The sequence below is a fragment of the Thunnus thynnus genome, chromosome 24 (assembly GCF_963924715.1).
Source record: "Thunnus thynnus chromosome 24, fThuThy2.1, whole genome shotgun sequence".
NCBI classification, from domain to species: Eukaryota; Metazoa; Chordata; class Actinopteri; order Scombriformes; family Scombridae; genus Thunnus; species Thunnus thynnus.
Genome location: NC_089540.1, coordinates 2,942,535 through 2,962,059, shown reverse-complemented (window position 1 = coordinate 2,962,059; position 19,525 = coordinate 2,942,535). Strand labels below are relative to the sequence as shown.

At 40.8% G+C, this 19,525-nt stretch overlaps 1 protein-coding gene across 10 annotated transcripts in view; it reads left to right on the top strand.

Moving 5' to 3' along the window:
• Nucleotides 1-19,525, top strand: part of dmd (dystrophin) — a 322,537-nt gene that overhangs the window by 267,097 nt on the left and 35,915 nt on the right. For 6 of the 10 annotated variants that reach the window (XM_067583225.1, XM_067583220.1, XM_067583218.1 and 3 more), the window contains 3 exons: nt 415-478; nt 3,635-3,695; nt 7,305-7,340. In XM_067583225.1, coding sequence (XP_067439326.1) covers nt 415-478; nt 3,635-3,695; nt 7,305-7,340 — 161 coding nt within the window. Of the gene's footprint in view, nt 1-414; nt 479-3,634; nt 3,696-7,304; nt 7,341-10,867; nt 11,104-19,525 lie in introns of those variants that run through there. The other 4 variants (XM_067583222.1, XM_067583219.1, XM_067583224.1 and 1 more) reach the window with 2 other exon arrangements.

The window sequence follows — 19,525 nt, the reverse complement described above, 5'->3', positions numbered from 1 at the left end:
TCCACGCTTAGCAGCTAAACACTATTTTTCTTAAACTAGTTAAAGTTAACACGACAGGTACTGTATTTTCTCCTTGATTTACTTGAAAATGATCTAAACACAGAGTGTGTTTTTTAGGTATTTTGTAGGTTCTTTAAATATTATTTCTTTGAGTAAAATAATCAGCCTAAAAACAGAAAATGAAGGCATTACAACATTTCTATCTGTTAAGCAGTTGGCCTGCTTGAAAACCCTTTTTTGTCAACTTAAGTGCTTGTTGCTGCTACAGTTGTCTTCAGCACATGACTGCAGTGAATTTGGCTAGAAATCCTGGTTTCCCTCTCTCTCTCTCTCTCTCTCTCTCTCACTCTCTCTCTCTCTCTCTCTATCGATCTGTTTATTTAAAATGCGTTTCTTTCCATCTTTCTCTGTCAGATCTCCATCACAGAACATCTGAAGCAGCTGACGGACGCTCACAGGGACTTTGGCCTCCTTCACAGTGAGTAAAACACACACTAATGTGCACCCACATCTACCTGCATACATCAGACTATTGACAGTTGACATGATTCTCAAGAGGTGAGCAGTGTGTATCTGTGTGTGTGTGTGTGTGTGTGTGTGTGTGTGTGTGTGGGGGGGGGGGATAAGACAAAATGTTTAAGACGAAATGAAGCACCCACCTCATGACAGCATCTCACTCAGTGGCACTCAGTAAGTGATGTGTCAGCGTGAGAGAAAGAGCGACACGGCGTTCGACTGTCAACAGGTCACTGAATGACTAAGTGATGAGAAAGGGAGAGTATATAAAGACTGTGACTCATTTGGCTCGTCACTGAGCCTATGATGGTGTATTGATCTGCTGAACTTGTTTGTTTTTTTTTAGTTCTATCACTGATTTCCTAAACGACCCCAACACTTAATCCTATATGATTCAGTCAGGTATGGATGAGAGCATATGGATTAAAGTCCCTCATTGATTGTTGTATTGATTGTGTCAGATGTAAACATGGTCCGGGTGGTTTATCTCCAGCCTCCACAATGTAAAAGTCTAGCAACCAAGCATTATTACTATTAGTTAATAACATTGGGATTATGGTGTAGTAGTCTCTGTGCAGCGGCCAACTGAAGCTCAACAGACAGGACAACTGATACAGGATTTTGAAAGATGAGACCTGGAGGTCTTTGGAGATCTTATTAGGAAACATCATACGATCATAAAACACACAATGGATTTATTTCTCAGAACATTCATAGAAAACAAGATAAATTCATTTCCTCATTTAATCCAAATGGGTTCAGTTGTGCTCAGTGTATAAATCCAGTAGCTTTCTCTACAGTTTGTTTACAATGTCCCCTCCCCTAGGCGATACAAAAATCATTGCTATTGCACCAGGCTGCACGGACATTTCTGTGAATGATCTGTAAATGACATGTGCTACTGCAGTAGTGCATGGATGGACAACTCTTTCTAAAGAGTGGAGTTAGTGTATAAACTACACGGCAGACCGGAGTGTGACAGTGAGAAGCAAGGTGACAGCTGACTCATGAATGAGTCCCGTGTTGGACCCACGCACCTCTGCTGTCTGAGAGTGGTATAACAGAGTTCAGAGTAACGTCATCGGCTCTGTTCTGCTCCTCATTAGATTTGGGGGGTGTTTATACTACAGCAACTGCAGACAAAAACATGTGATGTAGAGTTAATTACATTACATTATTACATTACATTAACACTAACTTAGCTAGCTAGATAAAACTGATCTAATCTGCTAGCCACAGTCATTTCAGCCAGCAAAAGTAACAGTCTTCAGCTAAAAATGAGATGCCTGCATTTGTCTACTTATGTCTGAAATCAAGGACCCATTGTTTAAAAAAATACTGAGAATTTTGATACATATACCACCGTTATCATTATGAACTGCAAATGTGCTGTGAATGAAAGCTTGACCGGCATAGCAACAACTCATTTTGACCAATCGCTAATCAGGGCTTGGTGAGAGGTCAATTGGTGGTCACAGTTAGACGATAATGTAACTGATAATTATAATATCATCTAACTGTGATGAACAGTCATTATACTTTTTTTCCAGTGCAGTCATCTTTCTGGACCTAACCATTTTCACTAATAACCACTAAAAATCATACAGCAGAAACCCGTCTTCACAGCAGCTCCACCAACAGCAGCACAACTGTTTCTCTTGCACTTACCTGCATATATATATATATATATATATATATATATATATATATATATATATATATATATATATATATATATATATATATAAAACTCAGCACAGCATGTAAAAATGTGAGACAGAGGTAAAAAAAAGAAATCACAGGTAGACTTTGGCATTTAAAAGGAGAGTGAAAAAGGACACAAAGTGACTCTCAGTAACTCTCTACATTTAACATTTAATACCAAGGGATGATTTTTTTTAAATCTAAGGACTTTTACCTGGAGTTACTTCTCACACTGTGAGCTGCTTTTTCTCATCAATTCTCTTTTTTTAGTTTAATTACAGCTCATCTACAGAATAATTAAAAGACTAGACAACATAAGATCACAACATCACAATTATGCTCATGTCAGTGATTAAAACTGAAGAACCACAGGGGCGCTTGTAAGAAAAAACTAAGAAAATAAAGAAACAAAAAATGAAATTGACACTTCAAACACTAATAAAGTGGTTAGATAGCAATAATGTATGCTGTAAAATGATGGAAAAGATGGTAAAACAGCCCAACTACATACATAAAATATCATGTCATCAAAGGAAAAAACAGATTGAAATATCCCTTGTGGGTTTGGGGATGAGATACTGTTTACAGTGTCACATTTGTTCGGAAATGTTCCATCCATCTAGGACAGATAGAGTGGTGATTTGGTTGTAATAAAAATGACAGTGATGATGATGATGATGGTGTGAGAGCAGTGAGAGGGTACATGTTTTTCATATCTTACTGCTATGGTAATATACACCGCATGTGTTCTGGCAGTTGTCCCTCGATGCATTGTTCTGTTTTTAACTGCTGCAAATATTACCCACGGGGCACAATAACGCTTATACAGCGAGTAGTTTCAACCAAGCAATCTGATTGGTCAGAGATGCATTCCAGCTGTGCTGACAATTCCCAGAAAGCACAGACTGCTTTAATGGTTGGTGTGCCAACTCTCATGGGCATAATAGGTAAGATAATTAGAAGTATTTCTTGTTTTTCTGTTGTTGTTCATTATTACGTATATAACTTTGAAGGAAGTGGTAAATGAATTGCATTTATATAGAGCTTTTCTAGTCTACCTACCACTCAAAGCGCTTTATAACACATGCCAACATTCACCCATTCACACACACATTCACACACTGATGGGGTTCAGTGTCTGGACACTTTGACATGCGGCCAAGAGGAGCCGGGGATCGAACCAACCTTCTGATTAGTGGATGATCTGTTCCATCTCCTGAGCCACAGCCGCCCCGAAAAGAAAAACTTTTCACTACATATGATGTTTTGGTAACTGCTGCATAGACATTCCCTGGATGGGCATGCTTTTGTTAGACCTACAGGATGTTGATCCTGCAGTAAAGCATGTGTTAAAAGTTTAATAGCCTGCAGACAGTTTGAGTAGTTGTTGACCCTTGTTTCTTTGTCTCAACAGGATCTGTAGAGAGCCCCTTCGAGAAGGGCATCTCCCCAAACAACGTGCCCTACTACATAAAGTAAGTACTGAAAAAACACAACAAATCTGACTAGACATGTGATGGAAATTTCATGGAAGGGACACAAATTTGTAATGTGAGTGCACTAACATTTTAACGAGGTGGAGTGTGCTTTGCATTGCCAGAAAATGAGACATGCAACCTCAGTCAGTCATCTTTGAAATGGTTTAAAATGTACTTCAAAGGCCTGAAAAGTGCAGAAATGCGTTGTTCACATTCATAGCTCACAAGTCCACTTTTAGAATCGAGACCTAATAACCACTAGTAGTCAGATGTTCTCCACCACCAGTCAGTGCAAATAGATAAATTAAAAATAGTGATCCTGGACTGAAGGTGCAGTCACACCAGATTTAATTCCCCGTTCATCTCAGTGAGAAAGAGAGTGAGTCACATTCACTTGTTTGAGAGTTTAATCTGATTAAACTCATAAACATGAAATTGCCAATGACTGGCCAGTTTAAGAGAGCCAGAGCGCAGGATTGACCTGTCATTTAGGAAATATGATTATTTATATTCTGAATGCTATTTTGCTGTAGTGACTCTTAAGAACACTAATCATGATTGACAGTAAAGTCTTTGAAGAGAAGCTATATAATTTACAACTTTGCTGACTACTCCTGTTAGCCCACTAGCCATACCAGCTCCTGCAGTTTATGTGTACAAAACTATCTGCATCATTTCCTGTCCTGCCTGCTTTTCACCACACCACTCAAGTAAATTTCACCAGACAAAATCTGGTCTGAATGCACCTTCAGAAATACATCTGTTGGGAGTCCATGATGCTGTGTTTATAGCTTTGATTCAGTTGCATTTTCAGACAAGGCTTCCTAAAACTACAAGGTAGTGGTGGTGATGACAACAGCAAGTTGTTAATAAAGTAATTTATTGTCAATAAATTCCATGAAAAGACCAGAACCAACAATGCGTTAGTCCATCCCTCTCCTGTCTGTGGCTGTCAGCTCCAAGCCCATTGGTTCCTACTGAACATTTCATCTAAACAAGACTGAGTAATGACCTAAAACAGCTGGTCACTGTATTTTTTAGCAAATGTTACTCAAACAGGAGGAAATAGTGCATTTGTTGAGGACTAGTTTCAGTTTTTGCTGCTCTAGTGAGTGCTTCTGGCAGCAGGACGGTGTGTGTGGGATTGATTCAAGATAAACAACAGTGTGTGTGTTCATGATAATGAAGGAACTTGTCACCCTCTGCGACAGTGTGTCTCACTGATGTGTTTTTAATAGTTTTTGGACAACAATGGAGCTGTATGACACGGAGAAATAAGATATCAGGCTTTGATACACACACAATACTTGTTGGTAGATCAACTCATTGTTGGTTTAGGTCTGCACATAAGATTTGTTGACAATAAGAAATAAATACAGAATATCACCAGACTTATCCTTTTAAGTTTGAGTTGGATCTGACTTCCCTCAATTATATAATAATGTCCTCTACCAGAAGGCATAAATAGCCATTCAAACCACTAAAAGCATCTTAAATCTGACAGTAAATGTTCCTGCTCTTCCCATCAGTTCAAAGATAAAACTTTTCTTCCTGAAGTGATGTCCCATTGGCTTTTGAATGATGTAATGTCCCCAGCATCCTGTTTTAGTAGGGTCACATGAAGGAAATGAAATGCACTTTAAGCTTGACTGATAGAACGTGGCACATGTCTGCTGTGTAGTTTTGCCCTAAACTGTTAGTTTGCCTGGCTCTGCTTATCTAATGGTTTTAAATATTCATTCATTCTGTCTGTCTGTCTGTCTGTCTTTACTTGAAGCATTCATCCAACTGTAGTACATTTAATTCTGCATTCGTTGACATTTTACCCATCTGTCCATCTATCCATCCATGTAGTCATCCATATATCCATCCGTACATTGAGCCCTGGAAAAGCTGATCCAAACAGATTTATGAACAGAGAACAGATAGTGAATGGTTATACAGTAGTTGCCTCCTGAAGGATTATGTGTGTTTTCCTCTTGTTGGTAGCTGGGTCACATTGGTGGTGACACATCAGAGTGGCTTTGACAGCTTGAATGTTTGTCCTCCTGGTCTCCTAGTTTTTGAGAGTGATAGGTCTCTGGCTAAAATTAAAAATATCAGTCCAATCTTAACTGAAGTTTGTAAGAAAGCGCAACTAAAGGCACAGAAAGTCAGTCCCCATAGCTTTTTCCCTACTCCTGAAGATAACGTGATCATCTAAGCTCCAAACATGTGTTAAATCTTAATATTTCAGTCGCCTAACCCAGAAGTTTGGTTCCCATTCATTATGTCTATTTCCTCCATCAGCATTGCTTTGTTTTGAAACATGCTGAGCTGAGGTCTTATTCGAGCTGCAGTAATCTGGTGAATGCTGAGAGATTTGTTTACTACTCATCAGCAGATAGCAGAAGTTTTGGAGGTGGGGTGCATTAGCACAATAGTAAGCACAGACTTACAACTCCTGCCTCAACGCTGTAGGGTGCGCAGACAGGCGTCTGACTCTCGGTGAGTTGGTACATCAAAGGAATTTCACTGAAATAAACATGAGTGATAATGTCAGTACAGCAAAGGAATCTTGTGGTAAATGTGGAAGATAATTAGGTAAATGTTGGATTTTTTGGACCTACATGCTTGTTTTGGATATAAACAAGTCATAATTAATGTCATTTTTTTTAGAGGAGGGCTAAGAAAGATCTAGATGGGCCTTTACCTCCTCAACCACCCTGGACCCAGTGGTGCCTTTTCAGAGTCATGCTGCTTAGCCAAGCATGGTTCAAACCCAGATATGTGTATCAAATGATGCATATGGCATCTACTGTGAATATTTCCATTTGATGGAATAGTGCAGCCGTTTAAATACAAAAACCACAGCGTCTAGGGTTTGGATGTTTAACTCAGTCTCAGTGTAAGCATCATCTATCATATCAGTGTTGGAGCAAACACATACACAATGTCATACTGAGAAAATGATCGTTTTCTCTAAATTTAAAGCTAGACCACATACATTTTGAAATAAGAAGTAATACTTTCTTTCTATTACAAATAGAAAGTTAAATTCATTAGCAATTAAACACATCCTCGCTTAATTTAATACAAACAGCAGTTTTGCTCCTACAGCCTTACTTGGCTAATGTTAACAAACATAAGACAGCTATTACAATGTAATTGCTCACTAACTCAATGATTCTTCTGCTTTTTTTTATGGTGAACTGTTTGTTAAATGTGAGTGTACAGGGATGTTTGCTGTTATGGCTAAGAGTGTTAGCGGCTAATGATTTAGCTCTCCACTTCCTGTTCCTAACTCACTGGCCAGAATAACCCCACGCTGTGATTGGTTGCGGCTTCTTCCACAAAGTAGATTGCACCAGTTTGGTAATCATTCACTAGCAGCTTTGTATGTTTGACTTAACTCTGAATGACTAAGTGAGATTTTCCATGTAACTGGCACCACATGCTTGGTTGATCTTGGTTTTAAAAACATGTGTTGTTTGACGTGGAATGAACTGAAAACATACCTTGAGTGAGAGAAACACAGTCGTGAGAGAGAGAGAGAGAGAGGTGAAAGTGAGGAAGGTGGGAGGAGAGAGGGAAAGAGAAGTGACAGATTCTCCTCTCCACATGCAGTGAGAAAGCTGGACCTGCCCAGATGACCGAGACGCTGTGAGTGCCAGCAGACCACACACACACACACACAAACACACACACACACACACACACACACACACACACACACACACACACACACACACACACACACACACTACATACATGCATTACATGTATGCATTATGAAGCCAAAAGTATGTGGACATTGCAAACATTGAACTCAGCACAATGACTGTGTTTAAGTACAATTTTGAGGTAGTTATACTTTTTTTGAGTAATTTAACTTTATGTTATTTTGTACTTTTATATACTAAACATTTATCTGATTTTAATAACAAACTATGAGATTATCATATAAATTAAGGCTGCAGCTAATGATTGTTTTCATCGTTGATCAATCTGATGGTCATCTTCTTACTGAACTGATTAGTGATTTGGTCTATTAATTGTCAGAAAATAGAAAAATACCATTTGCAATTTCACATCCAGGGTGACATCTTCAAACGTCTACTACTGTCTAATACTCTTACTTTTTATACTTTTAAGTGCATCACCTGATAATACTTTGGTACTTTTACTTACTTAGTTTGTAGTTTTTACAAGTAACAACAAAGGCAGAGAAGAAGAAGACTGCAAGATACTGGACATGGATGTAAATCATGCAAGATTTTAAATACTCAAAAAATCAGCTTTGCAAATGTTTTATGAGAAAAGAGATTCATTTAACATGTTTGTTAGACTTATAAATACAGTGTGTTTTGCTGAGTAACACTGTATGTAAAGAAAGTTATGTTTACAAGAAAACTCCACTAGTTACCTTTAAGTAACACTGAATGCAGGACATTTATTTGTAGCAGAGTATTCCACCGATTTTACTCATAAAGTTCAGTTTACTCATCATAAGCAGTACGACTCAGCCTGTTAACAGTTGTATAATGTCTTCTGTGGCTCTAGAGGGAGCTTTTCAGTCATAGAAAATAGCAATAAGCTATTGGTTGCATTATGGGAAATGTAGGCTCAAGTGTTTTTGGAGCTTGACCCATACTAGGGAAAAAATTTTGGATCTCTTGGCCTTCAATTTTGACCATACGTTTTTAATCTATCGCTTGCGAGTCCCTGAACATCATGGAAGTCCAATGCTAGATCACTTAAGTAAAACATCTGAGTACTTCTTTCACCACTGCCATTCAGCCACAGGAGCATTAGTGACGTCCAGCACTGATGCTGCAATAAGGACTGGCTTGCAACTGGGATTCCAGTTCATCTCAAAGTGTTGGATGAGGTTGAGGTCAAGGCTTTGTGCAGGCCAGTCAAGTTTTTCCACACCAAACTCAAAAGCCTTCCCAAACTCTTGCTACCAAGTTGGAAGCACACTGTTGTCCAAAATACCATGATATGCTTCACTGGAACTAAGGGGCTAACCTATTAAAAAGCCCCAAAACAAAAGTATGCAATGTTTACAGGGGTGTCCACATACTTTTGGCCATATAGTGTCCGTGCGCACATTGCAGGCTTCACGCACTGCAGCAGCCAGCGTGCAAACATACATATACACCCATTCTGGCTACAGCCTACACACAACTCAACACACCCACACTGTGTGTCATGCATACAAACACACTGTCATACACGCTCAGGGCACAGTGCGATAGCATATGGCCAACCAACTGCTCCTAGTGCACCATCACTTGTCTTGTCCTGGAGATGATTTCCTCAAACCTGCATCATCCACCTCCTTGTGAGGGTGTGTTTGGTTCACACTCACTGCAAGCAAGCTCCGCCACGGGTGGAGTCCTCGAGTTTAAATCCATAACCTCCTACACAAACACAGTCAGCTGCAAGACCACGTCCAGAGACTTAAAATCAGCCGCCAGGAATTCTTTGATGTGTTGAATTCCCCCCCCCCCCCCCCCCCCCCCCCCTGTCCTCTTCCTCCATCTAAGTCTCTCATTGTGTCTCTGATACGCACACACACCTGCACACACTCAGGTAAAAAGACACACTGTTGTGGTGGATGAAATAACAGTTGAGACTTGCCTATAAATTACAGGCTGTTTTCTCTTTGCTGGTGCAACATAGCCTACATTTCTCAAGCCTTGAACACTGATTCCCAAAGCAAAGAGATCCCCCCCACCCTTCTCCCCCTTCCTGTCTCTCCTCTCTTCTCTCCTGTGTGAAGCTTTGTAAAAGCAAAAAGAGCTGTTTCTCTTTTCTCCTCCTACCTTTCCTTCTCCTTTTTTGTTTCTTCCTCTTTTCCTATCTTTCTTCCTCCCCTGCCTGTCCTTCTTTCTCTCTATCTCCATGGCCTTGAATGTGGAAATCTGTGTGCCTTGAAAAGCAAAGAGCCTCTCTCTCTCTCTCTCTCTCTCTCTCTCTCTCTCTCTCTCTCTCTCTCTCTCACTCTCTCTCTCTCTCTCTCTCTCTCTCTCTCTCTCTCTCTCTCTCTCTCTCGTCAGGGAGGTGAAAAACCTCCTCGGATGAAGTCGAGGCTCCTTTGCTTTCAGAAACAGCGGGATGGGGGGAAGGGAGTCAGAGGCAGGGAGCCTGAGCTGAGCTCCGCCTCGTCTAGCTCAGCTGCGTCAAGTTTCCTGCAGATAGACAGGACTAGCACGGAAATGTGCTAAGTCTAAATTCAAAATAAAGGCGTCAACTATGTTGGGTGGTTCCGTTTTGCTGCATTATTAGGTAATACATCTTGTATATCTAACAGTTTTCCTTTACACATTTATATAGCACACAACCAGATGATTAGTCTTCCATCCAGAAAACTCATATCTCATATCACAAAAGACTGATAATAAGTGTCTCAATGTATCATTCCTATGAGCAATGATGATTACTACCAGTGATATGGAAATGATAAGTTGATTTGAATGTAGTCATTACTCATGTTATTAATTACACATTATTACGGATCCCACTGCTTTTCTTGGCAAGACACAGGCTACTCTGCCTCTGATTGGCTAGTACATGTTGCCTTCGTTGGTTAGGTGTAAGCATGTAAGATTGGTTAGGGTTAGGTTAAGAATATCAAGGTAAGCCAATCAGAGGCAGAGAAGGCTTGGGATCCATAATAACACAGTAATTACACCTGTGCTTCTTCTATTATGACACTATGACTATGGATTTTGAAAAAGATTATTAGCAGTCCAAATTTCGTTTTTCAACTTCTGGTTGCTCCATTGAAAGTAATAAACTTCATCATTTGCTGTTATGTTACTTTTTCTCTGGGGCCATTCCACTTCGTGAGGTGGGATCTGGAGGTGTATCTTACTTCCAGTTACGATGCGAACATGTGCCAAAGTTCCTGTTTGAAAGATAATTGTTCTTTAACATTGGACCATTATGATTTTATACAACACTGGTGAGATGATGATGACTTTATGTAGCCATAGCTTGCATTTTCCCATCCATCTCAAGGCAGGCAGGAACAAGAACATCTTTAATTTTTATTTATTTTGAATAGTTGGTCCATGAAACAACAAAATGCTTCAATGTTTCTCACTGGAGCTTTTATTCTGAAGCAATAAGCGGAAGTGTTTTTTGTCGTAGTCCTGTGGGATTGACCCTCGTGTCTCGCTGGCCAGTCAGCCTCCGCAACCCACCGCTGCCGCTTGCAGAGAGGAACACACACCAACACTCGCACACATACACACACACACACGGTAACCTCGGACGCTTCTCTCCGGTGGTAGAGGACGCTTGGTCGGACCGCGGAGGGGGTCGAGATATCGCCTCGCTTCTTCCCGGGAATCGGTTCATTTCCACCGGAGTCGGAGGGTTCTGATCGGCCAGCGATGCGGGAGCAGCTTCGGAAGTGAGTGCTGGGCTGGGGGACTTTTTATGGTGCTGATAAATAATGGTGATGGTAATTGTGCTGGTCGTAATGCAGTAAACCTGCTCACACAGACAACACATCGGCTGTGGGGTTTCACAGCAAGCAGAGAGGCGGCGAGCTGGAGCAGATATCCCCCCACACTCCGCAGAAAACACATTATTTCACCTGTAGTCCGGAATATGCTCAGAAATGGGCTGAGGAATGTTAAAGAACCGGACAAAGATGCATTCAGATTTGATTTTGGACATGCAGGCATAGATTTTCTCCCCTCTTGAGCGCTGTTAACCCATATCTGCAATCCAAAACGCATCTAGAATGAATGTCACCTAGCATGCACAAATACATTTTGTGGCCAATTTAGAAATATGCAGTGAAAATATTTACAAGTGTAAGTTTGAAATATGTTTTGCTTTGTATAGGCGGAACATACAGGGCACGAAGAGGCGTGCAGGACGTTAAATTTCCAAGAAAAGGGAGGAAAACGGTTCTATTAGGTAGCCATTACACCCAACCAGCCTCCTTCTTCATAGCGGCTGTTCGTGTGGTTGTTCCCGGGAAACCAAGCGAGGTGTGCGGCCAGCGAGCCTCTCCGACCCGCTGTCTTCTCAGGAGACCCGGACCGTGCATTCCCCCAGTTCTAATCCCCTCCTATGTGCTGTTTAACTGGGCAGTTTCTGCCATGTTGGAATGAAAAGAGGGGCATTGAATGCTTTAAAGCAAACAGACTGTGTGTGTGTGTGTGTGTGTGTGTGTGTGTGTGTGTGTGTGTGTGTGTGTGTGTGTGTGTGTGTGTATGCATGTATGCATGTATGTGTGTGCGCGTGCGAACCTGCGTTTATTTGCTCGTATGTGTTTGAATTTGGCTCGACAGGGATTTGTGCGTGTGTGCGGAGCGTTGGCTGAGCCTTTGCAAGAGAAAAGGAGCACTACCAAGCAAGCAGCAACGTCTCAGTGCTTTGCATTCCTTTACAGTCACAAACGCACACACGGAGGTGCAAACACAATCACCTCCGTGCCAGTAAAGCAGCCCGTGTCTGGATCCTCCTCTGTGCGTTTTTGCACGGTGTGTGCGGAGGTGTGCGCACCGTGCACGGCGATTTTGACGTTCTGCGTTGGTCTATTTTCGGCTGGGAAATAACGCCAGGCCTCATATTTTTTTAGCGCAAACAGCGGGTTTTTATGTGTATATATACTGGTCACCCACAGTCCAGATCCTGTGCTGATTAATTTGTAGCAGTGAAGTTGGATGTGGTTGTCTGCACTTACATGGATCTCTGTGCATACGTGTGTGTATGTGCACTTCAGGAGTTGTTGAAATGAGAGCAGAGGATGCGGGCTGGCTGGTGCAGATTTTTGGCACCAATGTGATTGCAGGTGTGTGTGTGTGTGTGGACTGACTAAATACAGCTGATGGATGAAAAAGCCTCAACACACAGATTCAACTCTTGAATTTGGATAGCGGTGCTGACGTGCTCGGGCACGATTGTTATGGTGTGTGTGTGGTGTCTTTGTGTTCGGTGGAGATGATTATCAGCCACAAGCTCCAGTTCAGCCTCATCTGTGGTTTCAGCATTCAGAGCCAGTGATGGGAGAAACTTTGAGCTATTTATAATAACTCAGATTGGCTCTGGATGAATACAGCATCCAGAAAACATTGTGATATCTCTGTTTGATTGGTGGCCATGTCTTCAAATGGGACCAGTGTTGAGAAGGAACCTCTCACCAGCATGCTGACAGATAAGGTTTAAGATGAGACTAAGTATCCTCCTCAGCCCTCGGGAGGATAATTAGCCCACCGGAATCCTGCAGCTCAAAGCACAAAATGAAAAATATGAACGTCGGCCACTACAGAAAGAGAGATTGCTTCTGTTTCCCCCCCTCCCTCTGTGCCAGACATTCTGAGGGAGCTGTCGGATGTGCAAGTTGCTCCAAAAAAAAAGTTAATTCCATGTTTCATGTATCAGAGTGTTCATATTAGTAAGCACTTATTAGTATTAATCTGCTCTTATTCCAAGTCATTACCCATGCCTCTGATGGCCTCTGGTTGAATTTTAAAATGAGTTCTTGTATGTAGAGTTAAACTAATGAAGCATTTAGTCTTCAGCCCGCGTACCATCTGATTGCAGCGGTGACGATGATGCTGATGATAGATTAGATTTCACCGGTTTTAAAAGGGTTGATAAAAAAGCCAATGGGCTGTTTCACGAGGGAACAGTTGTCGCAAGTGTTATCTCTGATCACTTATATTTACCAGTGGTTTCAACCTCCCGAGGCCAAAGCCATCAAAAGCTTCTTTTTTTTTGTTCTCCGTTCATGCAATTTCACATTGATTATTACAGCAAAGCAGAGGCTGGGAAAAAAACATTCGCCAAAGGTCACAAAGTAAAATGTGTGAGAAATGAATTTGTTCCATTTGGGTTCAATCATCTCTTGGTTGAAAGGCTCTGCGGTAAGAACTGTTTTTCATATTATACATCACATAAAGGTTCATGACGGGCAGACCCTCCCCTCTGTGCATACAGCTGAGAATGTATAAATGACACTTGTGACAAAGCCATCGTTCTTACTGACACTCCTTCACTTCATCCTGCACACAGAGCTGAGCTAATTCACCACTCTGCTAAACATATGTCAGCTATTTGCTCCATTTATTGATTTATTAGCTGCTCTATATGATCGTAGAAATGCTTGTTTTGCCCGATCAACAGTCCAAAACCTTCAAATATGAAGTCCACAGCTGAAACAGTTCAGACAGAAAATGAATCAACAGTTTTCATAATCAATTCATCTTTTCAAACATTCTGTTTCTAGCCTCTCAGATGATGGAGGATTTGTTTGCTTTCATATCGTAACCTGAATATAGTGGTGGGTTTCTGCTGCTGATTGGACAAAATAAGACATTTGAAGACGTCAGTGTGGGCTCTTTGTTGTTGTGGTGGGCGTTATTAAGTTTGTTCAGACATGTCATAGACCACGCAACTAACAGATGAATCCAGGATTTAATCATCAGATTCATCAGTAAAGAAAATAATCACTAGTTGCAGCTCTAGTTTAGTTTATTATCACAGAAGACAAAGAAATGCAGCAAATCCTTACAGCTGACAAGCAGGAACCAGGGAATGACTTCACTTATTCATTATTGAAATAGTTGCTGATTATTTTTCTCTAAGTCGACTGATCAATGAATCCAGGGCTGCATCTAAATATTATATTATCTATTAATTATTCAAAGTCATTCTCTTAAGAAAAAAATGTCAATTTTTTCATTTGCTTCTCAAATGTGAATATTTTCTGTTTTCTTTAGTAAACTGAATATCTCTGACTGTGACATTCGAGGACGTCACAGTGGGCTTTGAGAAACAGTGATCAACATTTTTCACCATTTTCTGACATTTTATCGACAGAACAACTAATTGATGAATCGCCAGATTATCAATAAGGAAAATAATTGTTAGTTACAGCCCTAATATTAAATTTACTGTCATATATGACGAAGAAAAGCAGCAAATCTCTCATTTGAAAGCTGAAACCAGAGAATTTTTGGCAATTAATGATTAATTAAGGATTAATTGATTATCAAAAGAGTTGCAGATTAATTTTCTGTCAGTAGATAAATTGATAAATTGTTTCATCAGCAGACCTTCATATGAAAATTAAATTAGTATTGACTGAAATGTTTCTTATTGAAACATTTAGTCAGATATTATTAAGTGGCTGATGTCTGATGATTTGCTATATTTTGTTTTTGTCAAAATTCCAGTGACAAGCTGTTTCAGGATGTTACTGAGCCATTAAAAACAAATGAAAGTATATATTTGTGAGCTCTGAGGATGTCTTCAGTAGGAAGCAGTGAGTCTGAAAGTACTGAGAGATGGACTAACATATGGTTAGTTTAGGTCATTTAAATCAGTTGACATTAAAAAAGCCTCTAAATGAACGTCAACCATATCTCTTGTCACGATGTTGAAATAAGATGCCAAAGTGGCAACTAAGTTATCTTGTTTCCAGAATGGTAAGTCATCATTCTGATGAATTATCACAAGGAAAGTAATTACAGTCACAGCTCTGCGTGATCCCTCAGGTTTTGTCAGTTCTTTTAGATTTTCTTTCACAAACAGCTTCCTCTAATATCCAGCTGATGAATATGGCTTTCATGCTTTTTCTCCAGCTTTTTTCTCTTGTTCACATCACATCCCTGAAGGCCTTTGTCTGAGCTCATTCAGATGCCTGGTGTGCAGGAAACATTCTGTCGGGGCTCATTCTCCATGATAGGCAGAGGAAGACATCGCCATAGCCCATAAACCACCTTTAATCATTCATCCAAGAGCCATAATTGACTGCAGCGAGAAGTGACACTTGCGTCTCTGTGCGGATCCATTATTTAAAACGCCTATCTGTCACTGCCGCAATAAGCTATTCAGCTGCCTGTTAACTGCAATATGTAGCATTGTGTGTTCGCACGTGTGTGGGTGTGTTTGTTATTGTGTGACGGCACGGGTGTGTGTGTGTGTGTGTGTGCGCGTGTGTTATTGTCTGTCAAAGAATGATGGCAGTTCAAACCAGCTTTAAGTTATGCTGCACAGAGGAGTGTCTCAGATTTGAGACAGGTCTCGGGAAATAATCCAATCAGACTTTTTTCAGCGTCAGAGTAGTTGATTTGTTGTTGTTGTTTTTTTTACAGTGTGAAGAGGAATTGCTGGTAGAAAAAGCAGAACGTGAACAAATAGGCTAAAAACACAGAGGTGCAGGTTCAACATTCATTCAATAACGTCTCATCAGGCTTCATCAGATGTGTTGTGCGGTGCAGGATAAAGCCTGACTGATGTCGCACACGTCTTAGTTTTACCTCACCAGCTGATATTGAAGCTTAGCACTAGCATTTTCATTTTTTTTCATACATACTTAATTTTCATCTGCATCTCATCACACTCTCCCACTTCTGGTATGAATCTGTGGGGATATTTTTGTGAAATAAACAGATACAGACAGTATCATACAGTCAGTTTCACCAAAAACAAGACAACACTACACTCCTTCCCCCCTTTATTTATTGTGTTTTCTGCTTATGGTCACTTCTTCTGCTGTCTCATCTTGTTATTGTCTCTACTGGTTTCTCTCCCCGTTCGCACTGGGACAATGTGGGCAGGGATTGTGAATGTTGAATGCCTCCCCCCCCCCCCCCCCCCGCACCCCCCCCCCCCCCCCCTCGTCAGCTTCAATCAGATCGCCCTCGAGCAAGGCAGCGAATCCCTGACTGCTGCGCCGGAGCTGCTCAGTGTGCACTAGTTTATCTTTTGAGAGTTTACGATGCATTATCAACACGTTGCCTTGTCCTGAGGCCATGATACAGTTTCTAGGGAGACAGTGTCAGCTTTCAGAGAGCATTAAAAAAAAAGATGTTTGCTTTCTGCAGCCCACCATTGATAGGTTATCGCTCTCTTGTGAATTTTCTTTGTTTTTTGGGACATATGGTTAGAAGTAGCAGGACTGCAGGGGAGTCCAAGTTTAGGATTTTGTAAACATATTATCAAGTGTTTCAGCGCGTGTCTATCTGTGTGCTAATGTTAGAAAAGAGTTGCAGTATCCTCCGCTTCCAAACATATAGCTGCTTTCCCATTGGAGGCTGAGGCGGCTGTGGGTGGCAGAGAGACAGATAAGGTGATGAGGACAGGTGGGCGGTGTTGCAGGGATGGGAGCGGGGAATTCGAGGTTTGAAGTTGATGCAATAGTGAAATGTGATGCGATACTTTATTGATCCGTTTAGGGGGAATTCTCTTTCAGCAGAGAAACGCCCCAGGAGCCGGGAGGTTTTCAGTGTCCTGCTCAAGGACACATGAGCCGGGAGGAGCATGAACCCAGCTCTAGTCTCTCACTGATCCCATCCTGGATAAAACATAGTATGCAGCCTTGTTTTTTAAATGAAAGAGAATAAGAAAATCATGACTTCTTGATGAAAGTCTGTCTTCCACTTAGATCTCTTTCACCATCAACTTCCAACTTCTTCAGTTTAAGTCAGTGATGTCATCTGTATGCAGTCACATAAGATACACACTCATGGGAAGTTTAGTGCTGCAACTAACAATTATTTTCTTTCATTAAATGAATCATTTTGGTGTATAAAATGTTAGAAAATAGTGAAAAATATCCATCCATGAATCGATTAGTTGTTTCAGCTCTATTCAAGTTCATTAGATTCAGCTTTCAGCATTTGCAGGTAACTAAAGTAATAAATAAGTGAAGCACTGGTAGAGAAACACAGTGGTGTTACAGAGAGAGAACAGACACCAGCCTGCACAGAGTATATTTACATTTCTCTAAAGTAGCCAGTAAGAGAAAGATCTCTGCACAGGGTCAAGTTAAAAACCCAGAATAACATTAGTGTCTAGGCAGAACTAGATGTGAAGTACGGACACGGAAAGTTAACCATTTAACTGGTAATAACACATGTTTAGTATCTAGGTGGAAGCTTGCACAGTCAACAGATTCAGTGCTTTTGAAACCATAAGTCATTTATCAGACACCGTGTAAAGTTCTATACAGTTAGATAAAATATTATAATTATATTATAATATTTTCATGTTTTAATTGTAATGTCTTGTCCAGTGGACTCAGTGAAACAGCCTCTTCTCTGGTATTGTTCTGTGACTCATGGATTGCTTTTTGACCCCTGGGTTGAGAATGAGGGACTGAGATTAACTCACTTTTATGATAGAGAAGAGCTAGATATTACTTTGGTGCGCTTATGAGAAGCCCATATAAACAGCTGCCTTGCTCAAGGACATCTCGTCGGAATTTCTTAGCTAATTTAGAGAAAGGGAACCACCGAGTGAATGAGTCAGAGGCCCGCATCTCGGAGCGACTGCAGCGTTCTGGATGAAAGCAGCTGTGTTTGATGCCACACGGTTATTATAAGCATTTGTCCGAGTGGCTCGGAGCAGCACGCCGATGACGAGCTGAGTGACTGGAGCTACTGTTTGCACAGACTCTGAGCTTAGAGGATTTTTAAGTAGCTCTTCACCATGGGACCCCACTCCTCATTATCTGGAGTGGGAGTGTGGGAGAGAGGCAGGGAGGCAGGAAAGAGAAAAACAAGGGCATGCGGCAGAAGAAGACAGCATATGGATTATTATTTGTACGTACTTTTCCAGACAAAGGTTAACTCCAGGTGCGCTTGTGTGTGACCAACTCGACATGTGTGCTTTTAACAAGCTGGGCAGGGTTGCGTTTGTGCACCGACACGCCTCAGGCAGGAATTATGAAGCAGAAAACAGTACTTTCTCTGTGGAGGAATGCTCAGCCGCACTGTATTGAAACAAGGCATTTTTTAGCTGTTTGTTTTGTGCAGCACAAAGTTTTTTGATACTGTATTTGCTTTCTTATCCAAATGATCCATAACACCCACTGTGTTTAGTGATCGCCCACTTTGTACACCTATTGTTCACGTGTGTGTGAGCCTGATCACACACACCTCCATCGGAGAATGGGGGGTTTGTTTTAGCTGTAACTGATCTGATCTGTCTTTATTTGGCTGAATTTTGAAGTTTTCTCCAGCTCCACTTCTTCATTCATTTTCACCTTCATTCCACTGACAAAATGAACATAATATTTCACTCTAACTGGCTCTGAATAGACATTTAACCATCCTACATTTAACTTAATGACAAAATCGTCCCAGACGCCCTGATTGACATACACTCTTAAATAAGAAGCCCCTCTCATTTCCAAGATCACAGGAAGCCAAATGTCTATTTATTAACCATTTGACATATAAAGTGGAAGGCACTATAAATGATTTCTTCAGAATCCACTGTTCTGTCTCCTGTGAAGGACTTTTCAAATATTTGATGTGCTCTGAACAAAATATTTAATTGCCTGGCTGGTAAGACATGTGGCCTCCATTAGCTTTATGTAAATAGGCAGCTGGCACATCACCATCATATTTACAGTAGCGTCTGACACCACTTCACACTCATATTTATTGTGGCAAAGAACATTTTGACGTTTTTCCCCCCAAAATAGATGCACTTTGTTATTGATGCAGCTAAATTAGCTGTCCAGATTTTCTTCTTATGTTAGTACAATAATTATTACTACAGCAGCTCAGTGGAACTAATGATGGGGAAAATCAGCTCTTTACTTTACAGTAACATATTTAGTTTTGCTGGCATTTAATATAAGTGGAGTTTTAATGTTTTCTAGATGGCATTTCTATTCAAAGTGGGTGTTAAAGATGGCATGAAATGCCAAATTAGAGTTCAGATCTTGACACCCAGCTGGGATTAAACTGGAAATATTTTTTAGGATGTTCGGTGAATTTTGGCGTTTATACAACTGCAGCAAATGCTGACACCATATTTAAGGTAATAAAATAACAAATAAGCAGTAGTTGAAATAACAGCTT